We start from the raw sequence: 21466 nt of genomic DNA, 5'->3' as shown, positions 1-21466 counted from the left end.
TTTGGTGGCTGGGTTTCTGTAGAAGAAGTTGGGGTTGACGACGGGGATGTTGCGTCGTCCACCGTCCTCGAGAGGTTGTTCGAGTTCGTCGAGGAGATTTTGTTTCATGACGCCATAGTTGAGTTGCCTGGATCCTCGTACATTGAGGGAGAAGCCTCGGACTTTGCAGCAGACTTTGCCTTGGTGGGTTTTGTACCCGTAATTCTTGGGTCCTGCTGAGGTGAAATCGATGATGTAATCACCGTCGTCGAGCTCGTTGGTCATCTCTCCGAGGTAATCGCCTAGCGGAACGTCGGCTTGACCTGGTTTGTGCGAGTAGATGACGGAATCGGTGTCAAAGTAGAGGACTTGTTGCTTTAACAGTTCCAGGTAGCTGTATAATTTGAGCCGAGCCCAGCAGGTGGTGAAAGCGGCGATGAAGATGTTGATTCGTCCGTTATCGGGTTGGTTGTCTTCGAGCTCGGCGTGGACGACCTCTAGGGCTTCGTCGTTGGCGATTCTGACTTGTTTTATCTCGTGGAAGGGGTTTGAAACGAGTGCAAAGAGTTGCGCTGCGGTGTAGACGACTTCGGTAGTGGGTTTGTGTAGGTTTTCGCCGAACTTGCCCCAGAAAGAGTTGAGCATGAGTTTGGCGGTGGCTTTGCGTCCGGGGTTTTTCTGGATCATGTCCGGATCGAGAGCGATGCCTTCTTTCTGGTGGTATTGTTGCACGTACCGTGTCTTGTCTTGGGGGGTGTGACACCAGCTCGGGTAGCCGGAGGATTCCTGTTTGATTTTTAGCCAGGTGTTCACGTAATCGGCAAAGAGTCCTGTATGGCGTTGTCTTTCAGGGAAATGGTGGACTTCGTGGATCTTGATGAGCGTGTATCCCATGGCAACGGCTTTCTCGATTTCGGGGGTGCACCAGGTCCCTCGTAGCGTGCGTTGCTCGGCCGTGTGAGAGCATTGATGTGATTTCTCAAGGAGGGGTTTGTTCATTTCGTGTTCCACGCACGATCGGCAGAGTGGGAAGGTGAGTTTTTTCTCGTGCCGAAAAGGTAGAACGGGATGGTAAAGTTCGTGAGGTGGTAGTATGTCCACTTTGGCCATACCGAAGTAGTGATGGATGTCTTGGTCGTCGGGGTTGACGATGACTTGCGGGTGTCCTATGGGGTATTTGCTTCCCTTGTTGACCCAGGGGTAGAGCGACGTCACGTCGATGTACTTGATTTTCTCTCCTTGAGCCACGTCGGCCACGTGATGCAGTTTGACAGCGTTCGTGCGTCCTCCGAAGAAAGCGTCTCGGGGTTCGAGCGGTTGGACGATTTCGAACGTGTCTAGGAACCGACGTAGATCAGGGTCGGTTTTGACTTCTAGGTTCCAGTCGCATTCCCACTTGACGCAGAGCTGGTAACCTTGTCTGCTGAGAAGGTCGTGTTTGCGGAGTGTGGCCTCGTGGACTTCCTGCATGGTGCGATCGGCGTGATAGATGGGATATCGGTCTCGATGGGTCGGGAAACAGCGAGGACATCCGTGCCATAGACATCCGTGGAATTCGTAGACGGTTCGAGTGGTCGGATCGTATCCGTCCACGAGCTGATTGGCTAGTCGTACTTCGCCGCCGTTTCGCACGGTGCGGATACGATCACCTTGACCCGTGCGTTGCAACGAGTGTTCTTGCCAGGCTAGCCATTTCAGGGCTTCGACGGACTGATTGGATCGGGCGCCGTGCCATCCTCGCGGGGGTCTGGAGGCGATGGTGTTGAGCGGGACGAGTTTCTTGCGCCAGAATCGGTTGCAGGCGGAGGCGATGGTGAGGCATTTCTCCATGGGGTCAAAGTCGGCTTTTTCTTTGAATTCTTGCCGGAACTTTTGACAGCCCGCTTTGAGGAGTTTGACGTCCGACTCGCAGTAGGCTTCCATTTCTTCCCTTAGTACGAAATGGTAGTCGTTGTCGACTTTCTCTTGGTACCACTGGTCGAACTCGGCTTTCTTTTTGGCGGACATGCCGTCGGGATCGTACATGTCTCTCGGAGGCATGGGACCTTCGTACGCTTGGTTTTCTAGGGTGTTGAATTTGTGTGGGAAGAATCCTTTATGCAGTTCTGTGATTCCGAAGGTGACAGGAAAGTTGGCCAGTGGGAACGGGAGAAAGCAGAGGGAATCTTTGAAAGTCAGTCTGTCGGATTTTAGGGACAGTATCTTGGTGCCTAGGGGGATTTGGTCCGTGACTTCTCGATGGGTGGCATAACAGTGTTGCAGGATGAACATTCCGTCGTAGCCTTTGAGATTGTGAAAGATGACGATGACGTTCCGTTCGTCATTGTCCTGGTCGACGGCGAGGGATTCGAGTTGGTCGAACATGTCGGCGGTGCAGTTGGGCCCATAGAAGGAGTGGCATATCTCATTTTCGTCGTCCTCCAGGCAGAGTAGAATGGGGGTCTGATTCCCTTCGGCGTCGGTGATGGCTTCGTAGTCGCAGTACACTTGAAGGGGCGGGTCTTTGTCTACCCAGACGCTCGTGTCTGGATCGTCGGGTCCGGGTTCTTCGAAGGGTCGCCCGTTGACTTTGTCGCGGGGAACGAGTTTCTTTTTGGGTTCGTCTTCGTCTTCGGGGAGGCGTTGGATGTAACATCGGTGCGTCTCCAGATAGACTTGTTTTTCACAGATGCGGCATTCGCCCCATTCGCACTTGTGACCACGGGGGCGCCCTCCTTGCTTGTTCTTGCATTTAAGCTCGTAGACTTGGCAACACTTCTCACACTTTTTGTAAGTGTTGCAGATGGAGGGGATGCTGAGACTCTGCCGTTGCAGGTGATAGTTGTAGCATTGGGCTCCGAAGAATTTTCTGTGACACAATCGGCAGATTGAGGTGGGTTCGGGAAACTTTCCGCGTGCTAGGGGTCGTTTTTTCTCGATGAAATCGGGACAGTCTTTTCGTTTGCAGGCGGGGCACCATTGACCGAGGCAGGGATGATTTTTAAAGTCCTCGTGATCGTAGCCTCGATTGCATTCGTCGCAGAAGTAGGATTTGCCGATGAATCCCTTAAACGAATTGCATCCGTCGTAGTGATCGTCTTCTTTGATGAGACGAATGATCTTGGTCGAGGGTTCGGGTCCCACGTAGATGATCATGTGGGGTGGGTCGATGGACATGACTTTGAGCTGGTAACCAGGTAAGGCGGCCTGAAACTTTTGCAGTTCGGGAATGCCGCAAGGTCCTTCGGGAACGTTGGCACGACGGTGGAGGTCTTTGGCCAATCGCTCTTGGACGGGTCGTCCCTGACTGAGATTGCGGTAATCTAGGTCACGCGAATTCTCGTTCGCGTCTACCCAGGCTTTCATGGTGACGATGGCTCGGGCGCAGCAGAGAGTGTCTTTGTTTTGGATGGTCACGCGCGACCGTTTGACGATGTTCCGCACGGCGGCGCAACTCGGCTTGTATCGTTTTTTTCCGCTGCCACGACCCGGGGTACGTATGAAAGTGGTTTCCATGGTAAACGTGTCGTCGGGGGTGAATTCTTCGTTGGAGTTGAGTTTGGCCGCGAGAGACTGGAGATAAGTGGCTAGTCTTTCACTCCCTTCTTCGAATTCGCGCACGGTGAAGGTGGTGGACTGAAAGGCGTGCGTGAAGGCACGGGACTGCATGGTGAAATGGACCGTGGAGTCGGGTGTCAGGGTAGGATCCTGAGCGATTTGTTGCTCGATGGATCGTTGAAGGGCCTGAGTCAATTCTTGGCCTAGATTGTCCTCGCGAGTCGCGTCTCTGTGTTGTTTGAGCGTGGCTTCGTACCGTTGTTTGTGGAGGACGTTTCTCCAGCGACGTCGAGCGCCTATGGGTCTTAAGTCGAAGTCTAGGAGGGGTCTTGTATTGCTACCACCTCCGGTTTGGAACATCGCTCGGTCGTCGTCATCGTCGTCGAAGGGAAAGGCTTCGTCGTAGGTCCGTCTGTTCTGTAAAAAGACATCAAACACAACGTTTTTTAATTAGTCAGTTTTTATTGCCAGGTCTCCAAGAGAAGGGGTTTGGGACAAGAGCGATTTTTTATCATTTACGTTTAGGAGCGCGTGTAAGTAACTATTTCCTAAATGGATTAAATTTTTCTCGCCACGCTTGTTGACATAATAACCATGGAAAGTTGAGAAACGATAGCCACGATCGCAAAAATGAGATTCCCATATATAGTTACTTCTTATGATTCTTATGTGACCGTAACCCCATCGTCTTTTCAGTTCGCCATAATCCAAGATTTCTTCGAGAAGGTTTCTCATTTGATAATTGTTCCTTCTATCGCGTATGCACTGCCAGGTTGCTAAGTCAAGTACGTAACGCTTTAGTTCTTCCGGTAACCAATCCCAGTAACTCTATGAAAAAAGATTAGGGTTAGAGTTCTAAAGATGACTTTCTTACATAGGGTACACGTCATACTCACTGCTTCATATTGGTCCATCAGTTGGTTCATCTCTTCATCGGTCACTGATTCATGTTGATCCATCTGTTGGTTCATCTCCTCGTCGGTCAGCTCCTGTGCCATGGTTTCTTCTTTCCAGCGCTCGATACAAGTTCAAAACTCAGAGTGACTCGAACGGTTCGACTCGATTTTTTTATACACACGGTATAATGGTGTCCAGTCTCCGACCGAGTGTGGGGTATATCCACCTATCCCCTGGGTCGGTGGTAACACGTGACTTGGTCTCGATCTCATGGATTGGCTATCGCCTTATTTGGACATGCGCGTCACAACCTCGATTTCATATTTCTCCTTATTTGGACATGTTGCCCTTATTTGGGCATGGACGCTATGTTTTGCTACCAAAGGCACCACCTTGTTTATGCAAATCGAAAATACTGATTTTTTTTTTGCGAGATTTTTTTTTTTGTTTTTTTTTTGCGAGATTTTTTTTTTTTTTGTTTTTTTTTTGCGAGATTTTTTTGTTTTTTTTGTTTTTTTGTTTTTTTGTTTTTGTTTTTTTTGTGAAGTTTAATTTATTTAAATTGTTTAAAAACTACTACAGTACAGTAGTAATGTTAGCGCGACCTGTGTGACGTCACGGGCGCCATGTTTTGATAAATAGGCGCCATCTTGGATTTTCAAATTTAAGAGAATGTATGGGAAAAAGTTGGTCACGTGGTACAATCCCTGGCTCCTGATTGGTTACTGCCCCTATTAACGTCCTATACTACTCTGACGCGTAACTCGATTCGAGTTAATATTCAACTGGCTGTTGCCATGGTGACGGAAATGCGAGATTTTTTTTTTTTGCGAGATTTTTTTTTTTTGTTTTTTTTTGTTTTTGTTTTTTTGTGAAGTTTAATTTATTTAAATTGTTTAAAAACTACTACAGTACAGTAGTAATGTTAGCGCGACCTGTGTGACGTCACGGGCGCCATGTTTTGATAAATAGGCGCCATCTTGGATTTTCAAATTTAAGAGAATGTATGGGAAAAAGTTGGTCACGTGGTACAATCCCTGGCTCCTGATTGGTTACTGCCCCTATTAACGTCCTATACTACTCTGACGCGTAACTCGATTCGAGTTAATATTCAACTGGCTGTTGCCATGGTGACGGAAATGCGAGATTTTTTTTTTTTGCGAGATTTTTTTTTTTTGTTTTTTTTTGTTTTTGTTTTTTTGTGAAGTTTAATTTATTTAAATTGTTTAAAAACTACTACAGTACAGTAGTAATGTTAGCGCGACCTGTGTGACGTCACGGGCGCCATGTTTTGATAAATAGGCGCCATCTTGGATTTTCAAATTTAAGAGAATGTATGGGAAAAAGTTGGTCACGTGGTACAATCCCTGGCTCCTGATTGGTTACTGCCCCTATTAACGTCCTATACTACTCTGACGCGTAACTCGATTCGAGTTAATATTCAACTGGCTGTTGCCATGGTGACGGAAATGCGAGATTTTTTTTTTTGCGAGATTTTTTTTGTGAAGTTTAATTTATTTAAATTGTTTAAAAATTACTATTAGCTTCCATGAAGGAAAACTTTTTTTTCTAGAGAGTATTTTTTATGCTCTTTTAAATGAGATATAGTAGATATAGTAGATATAGAGATATAGAGATATATAGATATATAGAGATATAGAGAGATATAGTAGATAGATAGAGCACGATTATTCTCCACGCTCATTTTAGAACTTGTATGAGCGTCCATTACGGAAGACCATGCCTGCCCGCTCCGCTGAAGCATTGAAACGACAGAGAGTGAGAAGAAGAGAGTTCGTGCGAGAGTGGAAGAAAAGAAATCCGGAGAAAGTTCACGAGCAGAAAAGACGGTATCGTGCACGGTACAAGATGCGTGACATGGTGCGCGACGCGTTAAATCGTTATAGGGAACGCAAACGTCGCTCCCGTTTACCTGCAACACGACAGTGGGAAGAGCATGATTACGATCCGGATGAAATTCTTCGGGGTTTGTTGGGAGTTCGGGTTGAGCTGACGGATTTCAGGAAAACAATACCACCGTCCAACACCACGACCACCGCCGCTAAGAGCACTACCACCAATACCACTGCAGCACCACACGCATTACCCCCACCGCAACGCCGTGGGAGGCGGTTGTCTTATTCCTCCTCCTCTGACTCTGACTCTGAGCCTGATGAAGGGTTGGTAGCAGAGTTAGAACGCATGTTAGCGGAACCCGAGGATCCTGTAAAACGGAGACTTTCGGAAATCAGGAAAAAATAGGAAGGAAGCAGAAGAAAACAGAGTAAGACGAATGCAAGAAAGACGGAAAACAGAAAAAATGATAACTGAAATAGCTGCTGAGCTTGATAACATGTCGTTTATGTTACACGACATGGGTAGATGGTTTCAACAATTTGAACGCGAGGATAAGGTAGAGCAGGCTACTCAGTTTGAATATTCGCGCAATGTATACATTACCGCCGAACTTATGAATCAGTTGGAACACTATTTATAGGACAAAAGAGACTCTTTTTGAAAAACAACAAAGCGTGTGTAACTTTTAATTACAACAATAAAAGGTTTTACAATTTCCAACGTTTCTTGGTCTGCATGATTTTCTTAACAATGCGTTCTGTCATGGTTTTACGTCCGGGTAATTTGTCGATGGCCTGGATCATCTTGGTGTCGGCGTTCCATTTGTCCTGTAAGTTCTTGGCCCTGGAATAGTCAATGTCGTGTTGTTTGGCCAGTCGGTCCAGACGGTTGATCCCGGGGTCTCCACGCGCCAGACGTTTCTTCAGTTTGGTACCAGGTCCCATGTACTGATAACCGGGCCAATGAAACTCGATCCCAGTCTTGGCCAACCATTTTTGGATGTCGATCCCATACCCTCGTTGGCGACGGCGACGTCGAGTACTTCTCCTCGGGGGTGGAGGTGCCTTTTTCCTCTTCTTAATCCGAGTCATAGTCCAGTCCCCTTCTCCAGGGGTCTTCGAAATCTTCCCACCCTGCTTGTAACTTTTCTGCGGCTGACGGTTTGACCTTCTTGTACTTCTTTGCCTTACCTTTGGGACTGTAACCACCGTCGTCGTAGTCGATACCGAGTGATTTCAGTACACGTCTGGCTCTATCGGAGATGGGTGCTTTTTTCTTGGACGATAGGGGAGTTTTACCTAGCGTGACTGGTTTGGGTGGAATGGTAGGTTTGGGGGTTTTCTTCTCCTTTTTAAAACCTGACGTGGAGGGTATGGGGGTTTTCAGCTCCTTTTTCAGTCCTGTCGTAGAAAGGGGTTGTGGCGGGATGATCACGGGGGCTGCGGCTGGTTGGTTGACTCCCTTGAGGATCTGTTTCAACAGAGTTTCGACGGGTGCGTCGACCATGCCTTCGGGTTCTGTCGTTCCCTGGTACGAGATGGGACCGCTTTTACCCGTCCGTATACGTTTCACCAGTTTCCCTTCCTCGGAGGCGATGGGTTTGGTCATCTTAACGGCCATGCTGTCGGGGATGCGTTTGTCGTTCAGGATGAGATGTTCTTCGGCGGCCAGACGTCCGGCTTTGTTCAACAAGGCATTCTGGCTGATCTTCCCCTTGTAATAATCTTGCAGACGATTGAATTCTTGAACGGGCACCATCATGACTTCGTTCATACCTTCTGACTCAAGGTCGTGTCAGGAAACTCGGACAATTCTCTCAAGGCCGTCTCGTAACAGTCTTGCCAGTACCGTATGGATTCGTCTTTCTTTTCCAACTCGAGTTCGAGACTTCGAACGGTTCGCTTGCCTTTACCGCACTCCCTGCACAACTCGATGCACCCACCGGGCGGCGTGGTATCTCGTTTCGTTTGACAGGTTTGGCAGAAGTCACCGAACTTTAAAGCCATGTATTCTTGATACAGGTCGTGGTACCTCTTGTTCAAGTACTCGTACGAGTCTTTCCATCGGGCTTCGCGACGATTGGCGTCTTGCAACAACTGCACGAGTTTAGGAATGGTATTGTGAGACTCGTCTTCTCTCGGTGGGAAATTGGGTATGACGTCGATCCCCTCCAGCGGGTAACCGTCCTCACTGCGTCCTTTCACCGTACACAACATGCTTTGAAACAACCGTGCAAACCGCTCCAGAACCCCGCTCCGTTTTGGGTGAGGAGATGTTCTCTTCGACGCTTGAGAGAATTTTTGCGTCTACCCACTTCGCGCAGAACCCTTTTATGTCTTTTCAGTTTCCCATAAGTCGTTGCGTTGATGGGTATCCTCTTTTTCAGCAAATTGAGAACCATCTCGCTGATGGCGTTGATCTGATCTTTGTCGGCGATTTGTAACATCCGTTGACGTTTGTTCCGATTGGCTTCTTTCAGGACGCGCGTCAGGAAAGGACGTTGTCGTCGTAACCGCTTCATCGTGGACTTATGCACACGAGTGGATTGACGTACTCCTTTTATCGCTTTCCTCGACGCCTGAAGGCCGTTTGAAAGGGTATCCTGCGTAAGACTCTTTCGATCTTTCCCCTGTTCTTATGGATATGTCTGTCCATTAAACCGAAGGGTCCAGCCAGAGCACCCATACCCGCGGCTCTCATCATACTCGCCAAATCACCCCCTTTCTGTCTCCTTCTTCGTCTCCTACTCCTCCTTCGGGCTGTCATGGTGACGAGTGAGGTGTACGTCGGCTAGTCTCGTCCTTTTATTTTCACATGATGGAGCATCGGAACTCTTCGCCCTTGTGTGGAATTTTTTCACCTCGTCTCATTCGTTCCTGCATCCTTTTGGTATGCGCCCGTTCTTGTTTGGCTCTCAGGCTTTCTATGCCTTTGGTGATACCCCAAGCCGCCTTGGGTAAACCCGCCACCACAGTGCCGATCCCTTCTCCCCTTTGGTACCGTCTTCTTTTAGTGGTTTTAGCGGTTTTACGCCTTCTCGAAGACGCTTTCTTTCTCCTCGACCTCTTGGGCATGTTGGTTCTGAATGAAGAGGTTGGCCGCGATGTCATTTTTATAGCGGCACGTGCCTAAATCGTAGGGCGTAGTCTCGAACGTATCGGTCGTACGTGGGAGATGTAAAATCCGTCACCACGTCGTCCAACGTTTGCATCTTGGTCAAAAACCCATCCAATTCCTCCACGCCACCCAGAGCGTAGTTCCTGAGTTCTGTCAGCGTCTTTTCGTACGTCGTGTAAGCGAATTGGGCCATGTCCATCTTGAACGAATACTTCTTGAAATCGTTCCATCCTTTCAGTAAGGTGGCGAAAGCCGTCAATCCTACCACCGTGTACCCATCTTTCCACACGGATCCCAAGACGATACTCACGGCCACCGTCAGTAAGGCCAGTCCGTTGAGAATGGCGTTACACAACTTGTAGTAACCGAACATCTGCCTTCGACACCACCAATACTTGTGGTAGAAAGCGTACAAGACGTCCAAACGTTTCAGGGAATCCAAATCCACCACGGTGTTGAAAGGTTCATCCAATAAACAGACAGAAGTACTCATGACTCTTTTCCAACCAGTGCCAAACGTAGTCTGACTTTCTGTCGGGACGTTCGATCCTTTTAGCTTGTTGCTTGTATTCCCAGATCTCGTCCTTGAAGGCGGTTTCCACGGATTGGTTCAGGATGTCCTGGACTTGTCGGTAACTATCGCACTCGTCCGCGATCCGTTTCATGTCTTCGTGATCCATGCTGGTCGCATCCCAGTAAGAGCGAGAGCATCGACATAGATGCAAAAAGTAGGGGAACCACTCGACTTCACTCCTCAACATCTTGATTCGAATGGTTTTTCATCGACGAGGGGGTCGTCTTTTCTTAAGTCTCACGAGTCTTCGGATCCCGCGACCCACGCCCACTCCCACACCACCAATGGCAGCGGTCGTTCCAGCTCGGATGCCTGTTTTCACGGCGCGACCACCCAACGCTTTGGCCAATCCCAAGGCAGCCCCTTTACCAATGGGTAACATCGCAGACAGGGCATTCGCAAGAGCACCGCCCCATTGCTTTCTCCTTTTCGGTCGACGACGGCGTCTTCTCATGGTTGTTGTTGTTCTCAGTTACGTACACTGGTCGAATTGCGTGTGACGGTAGGACGTTGTCCGTTTTTATAGGTGGTCGTAATCGTGTTGGTGGTCGTGATGCCCGCAATGCGACGACCCGCGGCCGTCTGTTGTTGTTGGCGCAAAATCTCTTCCAATTGTTGCTGCATCTGGGCTTGGTCGAGAACACGGTCTCCTCGCCTCCTTCTTCTTCCTCCTCCTCGACCCGATCGAATCGACGAAGGCGGAGTGGAGTCACTACCACTTCCTCCGCCTCCGCCTCCGCCTCTGCCTCTGCCTCTGCCACCGCCGCTACCACTAGCGCTACTTCGTCTGCGGCTGCCGGAATCACTGGAGGACGTTGGTGTGTTTTGACGTGGGACGCGTCTCGGTCGTTTCCCTCCTCGAACAGCGTGTGCCAAAGGGGTGGACATTGTTATCCTGGGTGCCCCGACACCTGCCGTGACATTGGCGCGCGACACCGATCCAGCACTGCCGACACCCACCGTGACGTTGGTCTGCGGTGCACCCGAGCCAGCGGTGCCCACTCCGACGGGCGAGACATTGGGCAGGGGCGGTGTTGCCAGTGACGATCGCGGTGAAGGAGGCGTGTTCAGACTCGTACCCACACCCGCGGCAGGCGGAATCGGAGTACTCGTCCGAGCCGGTGTCCCCCAAGGCGAATAATCTTCCAGAGCCGAGAAGTTGAAATCGTCACTACCATAAGAGCTCATTTTTATCCATGTACCTTTCTCTTTCTATCTTCTTCTCAGCGAGTTCTCGTTGTTTATGAACCAAATAATCGAAACCTTCACCGTTATATGCGTTGATGATGGACCGTACTTGACGGTAACTCTCGCATTCCGTGACCTGTCTCATCGGTTCGTAGTCCAGCTCGTGGGGGTTCATGATGTATTTGAGCCTGTTTTTACACAGGTGAATGAATAGCGGAAACCACTCGACCTCGCTCCTCAACATGATGCAAACTGATGGCATCGGACGAATCCTTCGTCTTTTAACACATGGCTGAGGACACGTTGATCGTCCTGACTGGCTGGATGAAGATCCAATAGCATGTAACCGTAAGGTCGATCGGTGACCTTGCGAAACGTGTCCAACACCTCCTGCCATTGCGTGGGAAACGATTGCAGAAGTAAATTTCGTATCCCCAACTGATCCCGAGGGTTCTTGAAGGCCGCGATGTAATGCGCGTTTCTGGAAATGGTCTTGGCGAATTTTCCGTTGGGGAATAGATCCTGACACAGGTAGATCACCGTGATGTTCCGATGATGCGAATGTTTGGTGAAGAGATCCAACACGCGCTTGTCGTTACCACCCTCGTCCATCAGATCGTCCAAGACCAACACACCCCCTCCGGGAAACCATCGGGGTAACTGTTCGCTGTCGGGGATGCCTTCGTAAAACTTGACTCCACCCTTCTTGAGCTTTTGGAAACCGTCTTGCCACGATCCGTAGCAGTAATGAATACTCTTCGGTGTCTGTTGGAACAAGTCGCCGTTCTCCAAGAGCAGTTTGGTCGTGAACACCGTCTTGCCGCACCCCGACGGACCCGCTATCAACAAACTCGACGGCGTGTGAAATTGAAACGCTTTGCGTCGTTCCATGATCATGAAATGGCACAGGGTCTCGAGACGTTCCGTTTTTATCTGAACAACTTGGCCAATGGGGTCTTGACGGCCGGGATGCGTTTCAACAGACCCAATAGGGTGACCTTACGATTGAAACAGATGGGTTTTTTCTTGGCCCTACTCCTGATCTTGGCCATGGCCCTCTTGGCAGCGGCTCTCTTGGGACGTCCTTTTTTCTTGGCAGGCGCCGATCTCTTTTTTCGAGGTTTTTTCTTGGCGAATTTACTCAAATCTCCGAACTTGTCCTCGTACCAATGCCTCTTTTTCATTCTTCTTTTCCTATCTTCCTTCTCGGAAAGCTTCGGCATGGCAGGGGCGGCTCTCTTGCGTTTCCTACGCGTGGTCACCGTCGCCGGTAATGCACCGGTGTCCAGGACGGACGGCGGTTGAAAAGACACTTGTCTTTTGGCGGGTTGAAGTATGTTCAGATTGAGTTGTCGTTTTGGCGGTTGGTTTTTCTTGAAATGAGCCTCACTGGGTTGAGGCGTCTTTCCACCCGCTTTTCCATAGCGTTTTTCTAACCTGGCTATCACGTCGTCCAAATGTCTATGCCCTTGAAACTGAAGAGCCATGACTACCACACAACCTCTTTTTCAAAAATGAACCTCTTTTATTTCGAACAGCTTACTTTATAACAAATGACGCACTCCTCGGGAGGAACCGCTCGTGTCCTGGTGACACGGGGTTTTACAAATCTTGCGCCAGGCCAACTCGTCCACGATCAGACGTTCTACCATGTGTCCTACTTTACGATCGTTCTCCACAAACTCGTTTTTCTTAAAACGATTCAAGAACTCGTTCATGTCACGACCTTCGGCTCGGTCGATCAGGAACATCAGGGCGTAACCGCCGCAACTCTGGCTGAACAGGGACTGCAGACTCTTGCCGTTGTGAATCTGGTACTTGAAATGACGATCCAACCATGCTTGGATCGGTTCGGCGGTTCCGTACGCGTCCAACGGTAGACCGTAACTGTCCAGGATCTCGCACTTGTTCTTGTCGGCCCACAAAGCGATCCAATGCACGCCCGGTTTGTCGTGAGGGTCCGTGTTCACGATGTAAGCGGTCGGTCCTTCTTGAGGGACTGTCCTGGGAAGCCGATCGCAAGGGACCGTGCCGTAAAAGACACAGCGTAGGGACGGATTCGTCCGGGCCAAATGATCCAATTGTATATTATTCAAGGCTACTTTCTCCATTTTTTTTTCTTCTCATTGGTACACGTCGTAGATGACGACTCGGTTCTCGTTGATCTCCAGCAAATTCTCGAATTCGCCGTACAACAAGATAGTCAGGTTTTCTCCCGGATTGGCTCCGAAATCGATCACCAGACGCAGTTCACCTTCTTGCTTGGGGTTCAACACTGGACTGTCCAAACATCCATTGGCCGTGTTGTCAAATACAAACATGTTGCATCTCTTGCCGTCCCCCCAATCCACTTTTCGGACCATGTTTCCTTTTCCCCTGCACAACGCTCCTGAGGCTTGGAGGAATCTGTAGTAACCTCTCTGATCTTTACTGTCCCCATCGTGATCGAGCTCCAAGGTCTCGTAGGGGTATTCTTCACCTCTCACCAATTGTTTGATGGAAGCCAGATTGAATTTTCCAAAATTGAACGGATTGATCGTCACAGTTCCGTTGAAGGCAGTTTGTTTCATCAACAACACCACTAACCGATTAGGCAATTTATTGTGGAAAGGATTGCTGCACTCGAAATGACGATTGTCGTTGGGATGCGAGTAAGTGCGAATTTCACCTCTCACCGTGGGGTAAGTGGCCACTCTTCCTCCTTTCAGGCTGGTCATGATCTCTCGGTACACCGAGGGAGTCACTCTCACTTGAGACAGGAACAATCTCACTTTCACGTCGGCTTCAGTCAGTCTCAGAGTACTAGCACCATGCCATCGGATGGTCCACAGGGCTGGGGCATTGAAGTACATGTCGATCTGGATCTGCACGCCAGGTAACAGTAATTTGCTGAGATGAAACACTTCCAGGAAAGGTTTGAACCTCAAAGTCACGGCTTCTCCGTCCAGAAACTGGGCTCGTCCCTGGACCAAATTCTTGAGATCTTGGGTTAAAGCAGTATATTCAGCGTGAGGAGTAGTAAAATCCAACGCGTTGGCTGTCAATTCATCGGCATCTCCGTCGTCGGGTACACCGAGACAGTTGTACCATCCGCTGGGTGTTAGGATCGATTCACCGTCGTCTCGGTCGTGGTTCAACAGGGTCTCGATGTAGGCTTTGAGGTGGTAAGTATCCGTCTGGGGGCTGATGAGAGTCCCATTCAATCTCACATTGATCTGTTTGAAGAGGGTGTGGGCCAGATTGTTGGCGAGTCCCATGACATCCGCCGTCAGCAGATTCGTCGCGTCACTTTTCTTAACGGTCAATTCCACTTCGAAGAAACTCTCGTTCAAGTCGATAAAGTCTTCTTGCGGATCGACTTGGAAGGTCACGGGGTTGATCCCCGTATTGAACGGGTTGATTCTCACCAACCGTCGAGACGACATGCTGACATCTGTGGGAGGGGTACTGAACATGTTCAGACGAGGGTTACGAACCCCCGCCGAACGGGCATGAGCCACGAGGTCCGTCATCGTCTACGTCGTCGTCGTCTTCGTCTCCTTCTCAGGGCCGACTGCACCCAACGATAGTTCGGACGTTTTGATCGGGACGGGAAGATCGATCCGCCTTTATACGTTCGTCGTATCGGAATAAGTCTCACGCGCCTCGAGTAAATGGGATTCATACTCCAAAGAGATCTTTTCTCACTTTTTTCGACAACGCCCGTTTGATCTCTTGCGTTGCTTTACGTTTCACGGCTCGTTTCGCTCCTCTCTTGACCCCGGCGAGACCTCCTCTCCAATTGGGCTTTCCTCCCTTGCCGCCCGAATTTAAACCTTTCAGACCTTCCGTGGCCGTCTCGGTGATAAAGTCTCGTAGAATGCCGGGACCTCGTTTCTTGACACCTCTCCAAGCCATGCCGAATCCGTCTCCGGATTGCCTCATTTTATCGGGATGAAATCGTACCAACGTTCCACCGATCATTCTTTCTTAAAGTGTAACGTCACGATCGTATTACCAGGTCCAAATCTCACCAGTTCTCCAGTTGTCTCAGCCACTTGCACCTCTATTATGTCAATGACGTCTTTGCGCACGGGAATATATTGAATGTGGTAAGGCTCGAAATACTGAACACCCGCACCTGTTCTAATCAAGTTGACCTCTCTCAGTACATCCGTGACTTGATTTCCCACCACGCCACTTCTAGCCACGTCCGAGTAGACGAACAAGGAACGCGAACTGCTTCCCACCACCACCTCGAACGCTTTGTTCAGGTTTAGAAAACGCCAATTGCAATAGATGCTGAGTTTTAAAAAATCTCCATTTCCTCCTTTATCCGTGATGACACCCCAAAAGACAGGTGATCCGTCCTTGTCGTGGACGTCCCCGACGACGCTGATGTCCGGAACGACATCGTCAAAAAGTTCCAACTGCAAATTAGGTCCCAGTTCGTAACCACTGCTGTTCTTTTTGAGCCATCCCATTTTTAAAGCCAGTTCAACATTGACGTGGAACGCGGGGAAATGCGTGACCGGACGAAAGGTGTTTTCATTGTCCGTGACCAGTTCATCACCTTCCCACTTGAACTTGACGTAGCTTCTCTTCCCATCATTCGTGACATATTTGGCTCCCAATTTAGGTCCAGAGTTCTTGAAGATGCGTTGTCGCGTGAAAAAGGAGATCATGGATTTCATGAATCCGACACCGTCCACGTTGTAAAATACCTCTTTGAGGTCATCCGTGTCGAAGTAAGCTTCTCCAAACGTGTAGAAACTACTCGATTCTATGCGTCTCCATGAGAAGGAGGACAAGATGGATTTATCCTCAGAAGCGGTGAAAGAAGGCAACGTCACGTGCGCATCCGGCATGGCGATGCTACTCATTCCCACTTTCCACCCTCCTTCTCCATTCAGGCGTAGGGGACGTGGTAACCTGATCTTGAAATGGTTCGCCTTGTTGTCCGGGAACTCGCTCTTACCACTGTGACTGGGTAAGCTGACGTAAAAATTACTCATCCTTTCTTGAAATGCAACGTGATCGTGGTCACGCCCGACGCAAAGTCCACCAGTCGTCCGTCGTTCTCAGATACCTGCGTCTCGACAATGTCCAAAAAGGTCGTGCGCACCGGTAGATATAGGATGTGTCTCGGTTGAAGGTCGATCACGTCCGGATCGTAACGAACCTGTTTCAACAGGTCCGTGACTTGATTCCCCGTCACCATACTCTGTCCCACATTCGAATACACGAACAAGGAACGACGCTCGTGACCGAACGCCTCTTCGTAACTGCGATCCAAATCCGTGAACACCCAATTGATGAAACAACTCAAATGTAAGGTGTCGGGGTCGATCTTGTAAAACGTCTCGTCCCCGTCATTCTGAGCTATGATCAAGTCCGTGGCCGTGGGTACGACTTCCTTGGGAAATTCTTTCCTCAAGTGAGGTCCCAAGACGTAACCCGGTCGACCGTTTGGCAAGGTTCCCATCTTGACCCATTTCATCTTCTTGGCCAATTCGATGCCGATGTTCATTTGCGGGTAGACGCGTTTACCGTTGATCAGGAGGCTGAGGCACGTTCTCGAATTGTCCAGGACGCATTCTCCATGCTCGGCCCGATGCATGACCGTGTACAGCAATTCGGTGGGATCGTCGGGTTTACTCTTTTTCTTGTACATCGTCACGTCGGCATCCGTTCGATCTCTCATCCTACGCAGGTATCGATCTCGTATCATGTTCATTAACTCGGTACCGGTCCTCGGCGTGAACTCTAAATCGCCCTCTCGCGTCGCTGAAGAGACCCGGCTGTATAGGTTTATGGAGGCGTTCACCATGTTGATCCACCAGATTTCAAACAGAAGAGAATATTTCAAGTCCATCTTACGCGTCGCGGACGGAAACGAGAGGTCGCTGATACCCACTTTCCATCCCGACTCTCTCAACTGCAACGGGTTCGGCAGACGGTTCTTGAAACTGTGGGCCTTGTTGTCCGGGAACTCGCTCGTGCTGGCATTGCTCATCAGCTGCACGTAAAAGTCGTCGACAGACTCATTCATACTTGAAGTGCAATGTCACCGTCGTCACGCCCGAGGTAAAGTCCACCAAGCGTCCGTCGTTCTCGGCCAATTGCACCTCCACTATATCCAAGACGTTGCTGCGCACGGGTTTATATTGAATCTGAGTCGGTTCGTACGTCGTCTTGAGCGAGTCGTGGGGGACTTCTCTCAAGAGATCCGTGACTCGATTCCCCGTGATGGTGCTACGACCCACATTCGAATACAGGTACATGGGACTGCGAGGCGGAGGGAGGTTCGGATGAACGACGACTCCACGATTGTAGGTCTTGGCGTATTCCTCGTCCAAGTAACTGAAGCGCCAGTTGCAATAGGGACTGAGCTGTAACGTCCCGTGGCTGTCCAAATTCCAAAATTCACGAGATCGATTGCTGTCATGGTTGGTCCAGTCTTTCTTGAAATCAGACGGGACTTTGTCGTTGGGAAAGACCTTGATCATATTCACGTTCAAGTGAACGGAGTAATACGATTCCTCGCGAATCAAACCCAACTTCTTGACCAGTTTAGTACCAAAATACACTCTGGGACGATGTCTGTCTCCGGACTCGTCGAGGAACGTGTCGGTGTTGTCGATAATCAAATCGTTCCCCTCCCATCGGAACACGGGGTAGTATTTTTTCCCGTTCGGTGCTCGCAGACTTTCACCCGCATGATCCATGTAATGATACAGCCGTTCGTGAAAACGATGGATGAGGTATTGCATGAGAGATCTGCCACTCGTCACTTTGTGTCGGTCACGGTTCAGTTCCTTTCCGCTGACGTAAAATGTGACGGGGTATCGATAAGGACGCCACGTAATCCCGTCGTCTAGCAACCTGAACGTTTCAATGGTCCAATCCATACCGAACACGTAGTCGTCGTCTTCAAAGTCGTGCGCTTGAGTGACGGGTACTTGATGCGGTCGTGACGGAGGAATCGGGTAAGACACGCTCGCCAATCCCACTTTCCATTCCTTGTCGGATTCAAACAGGAGCGGATACGGCAGACGATTCTTGAAACTGTTGGCCTTGTTGTCCGTGAACTCGCTCGTGCTGGCATTGCTCATCAACTGCACGTAAAAGTCTTTCATTTTTTCGTCTTGGGCTTTTGGGTCACGTACAGTCCCTTTTTATCCACCCAACTGTCGTACTTGACTGGCCAACCTTTCCATCGCACCAAGACTTTATCCCCTTTTCGTTTGACGATCTTGTCGATGCGAAACAGATCGTCGTCTTTCACGTCCACCTTTTGCAAATCTTGCGCGTAAAACGTGCCCTCGACCGCCGTGCCGTCCCATTCTTCCACCTTGTACGTGGTGACCTTCCCAGGACGCACTCGACGTATCACAAACACCTCTTCGGTCCAACCGGGTAAATACCCTTTCTTGAACTGACGGAACTTCTTGTTCAGTCTCACACGATCCCCGACTTTGAGTTGCGGTTTCTTCAATTTCCCTTTTTTCTTTTTTCCGTAAAGAGTCTCCCAGACGTCCTCGCTATTGGCTAAAGTCACTTGATCGGGAGCCATCTTGATACTGCGATGATACGATCGATTGTACCCTCGGACTAGATCTTGTAACACGGGCACATACGTCATCGTATTCTTCACGGTGAAGTACCGGTACAAACGTTCTTTCAGGGTCCGATTGAACCGTTCCACTACACTGGATTTCGTATCCCCGCGCGTCGAAAAATGATGAATGCCTTTCTGCTTCATCAAATCCTGAAACGTCTTGTTGTAGAATTCCTTCCCGTCGTCCGTCTGGAGATTGAGGGGTTTTCTACCTCCTTTCAGGATCTTAGCCATGGCCTCCGTCACCGCTTTACCCGTCTTGCTCTTCAAGGGCTGGACCCAGGCGTGCTTGGAAAACACGTCCACCACCGTCAAGAGGTAACGATACCCTCGATTGTACCTCGAAATATTGATCACCTCGATCAGGTCGGCCGTCCACTGCTCGTCGATGCCGAACACCACCACAGGTGCTGTGGGAAAACGACGACGTCTGGGTTTGTGCAACGTGTACCCCAAATCCCGTTGCAGGACCTCGCGAGCACGTCGTACCGAGATCTTATTGGCCTGGGCGAATCGCGTCAGACCGCCCAGACTACCGGGTCTGGAAGGATCCCGATACCGTCCCAGTAACCTTCCGGTCGAAAGCGGCTTTTGCTTCTTCTTCTTTTGACCTTTCTTCTTCATAGTCGATAAAGTTCGTACACGCACTGTCTCCACAACTCGAAACGTTGCTCCCGTACCTCGAGATACTTCTTAAATGAATCGGGTTGCCGTTTCAACCACAAGATATAAACCACAAAACGCATCACGTTGGGTTCGACGTCGGTATAGTCAAACACCTCCAAGGGCGAATCGCTGAAATGGTCGGGGATGGGTTCACCCTGACCGTATCGCTCGTAGACACTAGTGCACTTGGAACACAAGGTCGTCCAACACCATCGATCGGCTAGGGTCGTACACATTCTCGAGATCAACCAACTCAAAGCATGAGACATAATGATTTGAATCCAATTCTTTATTCACACTTTCTTATATGTACAAAAAACGTCGTGCCTGATTGGTTCTTACGAAAAATCGACTCTGATTGGATAACACGAAAAAGAAGGCGAAAAAGACTTAGTCTGAATCTGAATCAACGTGTTCCTTGATCTTAAGATCTCGTCCGTACTCATTATCACAGTCTTCCTCGTAGGTATCCATGACATAATATCTACAATTTCTCCAATCACATTTACCGGGTCTCCACTTCAGGGCTTCAGCCTCGTTCCCCTTCACATAGAATGCTTGTCGCATACTCTCCTTACACTCACCACACAGGTCATCCTCCTCCGCTTCAATGGCACTAAAGAAAAACCGATCCTTCCACAGATTACGCTGATGCATGAGATCGTAGATCAACTCTTCCAACTTCAGACACGTTTCCCTGTAATCTCCCTTTCTGAAAGTCAGTAACTCTGCCACCCTGGGACTCTCGTCTGACTCCAACACCCGTCGTGATAGGTCACGAGCAAAACGCAAGGGTTCAAACAGATCACGGATGACCTCGCTCATCATGTACGTGAGGTGATTCGTGGCGATCAAACAGACACGTTCAGCGTCCAGGACGGGATCCCGACAATGAACGAATTTGAATTGACCGCTACCACTTCTGTACATCACGCGACACCACTCACCACAGAACAAAAACACGTGTTCGTTCTTCTTCATCATCTCCAAAATCGTACCACCCCAGTCAGGACGACGTCTCATCAAGAGCTCAAAAGACCACAGACTATCGGGTATTTGACCTAACGGTTCGAAGAGATTGTCAAAAATGTACAGGTCCACCTTGGCATCTGGAATGGCGTCGAGATCTCTTAAAGTGTGTACCTTCAGATCCGCGATCTGTTCCACGAGGTCCCGAATCTGGTTCGAGTTGCTATAGTAAGTCATCTTGACACCCTCAGACAAACTCGTTAAACTTCTTTCCTTCTCGATCCGCTCGCTTCGTGATCTCCAAGCCCGACAAATGAGGATAGCAACTACGAACGCCCCAGTCAATCAAGTGCCTCTGGAGTCTATAGTACAAAGGAGAGACAAGACGTAATTCCAATTCAATTATCCTAGCGTGTAACGGTCTTTCGCCTTCTTTTTCGATTGTATCCACTACGTCAGAAGCTCGATTCAACTGTTGTCTAAGATCTTCAAGGATCTCTTGCACGTCTCTCTCATCCAAAATCCTACAGGTCATCACCGCGTCAACAGCAAGTCGAGAATGACTCGCTGCGTCCAAACTGGATCCTTTTATACCCGCGCCGTGGATCCACTTTCACTCCGTACTTTCCCGGATCACGTGCCCACTTCAGATCCCGCCAATCGGAACGAAGACCGTCACATGATCCCATCACACCACACGTCACTGATTGGTCAAAAACGTCCATAAAGTCGAACAACGCATTCCATCACGAGTCACTTTTCAGTAGAAGTCGTCATGGATTCACACGTCGAACCCGTCAGGAAAAAGAAAAAATTGTCCAAAAAGAAACTGGAACTGCTCTTACCCAAGAGAGTGGAAAGAGAAGTAGGAGGTAAACAACTACAATCCACTTTAGATAGATGGTTATTCAAAAAACCTCGTGCCAGACTCCGTTTCAACGAACGCGTCCTCTTCAAAGAAATCACCCCGGACTCGGTCAGTTGGACCACCGTCCCTCTCAAAGGCTTCTCGCGACCCTGGAGCGCCTTTTCGATCCAACGCCAAGAAGTCAAAAGCCAAATGAAAAGTAACCATGACAAGC

General features: G+C 49.4%; 6 protein-coding genes and 1 pseudogene across 7 annotated transcripts in view; 1 reads left to right on the top strand and 6 right to left on the bottom strand.

Annotated features, from left to right (window-relative positions):
- LOC110058537 (tauropine dehydrogenase-like) overlaps nt 1-21466 on the bottom strand; it is a 53171-nt gene that overhangs the window by 10746 nt on the left and 20959 nt on the right. The gene's annotated exons all lie outside the window — the stretch shown is intronic.
- LOC149110538 (uncharacterized) lies at nt 4842-6756 on the top strand. Of its 2 annotated transcripts, none has more exons than XM_089290817.1 (2): nt 4842-4859; nt 5907-6756. In XM_089290817.1, the coding sequence occupies exon 2, from the start codon at nt 6154-6156 to the stop codon at nt 6673-6675; it is 522 nt and encodes a 173-aa protein (XP_089146943.1). In that variant the 5' UTR covers nt 4842-4859; nt 5907-6153; the 3' UTR covers nt 6676-6756. The 2 variants fall into 2 exon arrangements, with proteins under 2 accessions (XP_089146943.1, XP_089146942.1); XM_089290816.1 differs by lacking the exon at nt 4842-4859 and adding an exon at nt 5573-5590.
- LOC149110537 (uncharacterized) lies at nt 8903-9880 on the bottom strand. The gene has a single exon (XM_089290818.1). It carries the CDS (start codon nt 9878-9880, stop codon nt 9383-9385), a length of 498 nt encoding a protein of 165 aa, XP_089146944.1. The 3' UTR covers nt 8903-9382.
- LOC149110536 (uncharacterized) lies at nt 10430-11548 on the bottom strand (annotated as a pseudogene).
- On the bottom strand, nt 12353-15098 carry LOC149110535 (uncharacterized protein F54H12.2-like). Its single transcript, XM_089290813.1, has one exon. It carries the CDS (start codon nt 14659-14661, stop codon nt 13273-13275), a length of 1389 nt encoding a protein of 462 aa, XP_089146939.1. The 5' UTR covers nt 14662-15098; the 3' UTR covers nt 12353-13272.
- Nucleotides 17091-18390, bottom strand: LOC149110534 (uncharacterized). The gene has a single exon (XM_089290814.1). The coding sequence runs from the start codon at nt 18265-18267 to the stop codon at nt 17173-17175; it is 1095 nt and encodes a 364-aa protein (XP_089146940.1). The 5' UTR covers nt 18268-18390; the 3' UTR covers nt 17091-17172.
- LOC149110533 (uncharacterized) lies at nt 19380-20756 on the bottom strand. Its single transcript, XM_089290815.1, has one exon. It carries the CDS (start codon nt 20619-20621, stop codon nt 19806-19808), a length of 816 nt encoding a protein of 271 aa, XP_089146941.1. The 5' UTR covers nt 20622-20756; the 3' UTR covers nt 19380-19805.

This window comes from Orbicella faveolata, unplaced genomic scaffold (genome assembly GCF_042242905.1).
Source record: "Orbicella faveolata isolate gen_17 unplaced genomic scaffold, um_ofav_v1 contig_24, whole genome shotgun sequence".
Lineage (NCBI taxonomy): Eukaryota > Metazoa > Cnidaria > Anthozoa > Scleractinia > Merulinidae > Orbicella > Orbicella faveolata.
Note: the sequence above shows the minus strand (reverse complement) of the source record. Positions and strands in the feature narration are given on the sequence as shown.

Coding starts and splice junctions, on each gene's coding strand:
- LOC149110535 (XM_089290813.1), bottom strand. CDS start 14,661: ATGACGGACCTCGTGGCTCATGCCCGTTCGGCGGGGGTTCGTAACCCT.
- LOC149110537 (XM_089290818.1), bottom strand. CDS start 9,880: ATGAGTACTTCTGTCTGTTTATTGGATGAACCTTTCAACACCGTGGTG.
- LOC149110538 (XM_089290817.1), top strand. CDS start 6,154: ATGCCTGCCCGCTCCGCTGAAGCATTGAAACGACAGAGAGTGAGAAGA.
- LOC149110534 (XM_089290814.1), bottom strand. CDS start 18,267: ATGAAAGACTTTTACGTGCAGTTGATGAGCAATGCCAGCACGAGCGAG.
- LOC149110533 (XM_089290815.1), bottom strand. CDS start 20,621: ATGACTTACTATAGCAACTCGAACCAGATTCGGGACCTCGTGGAACAG.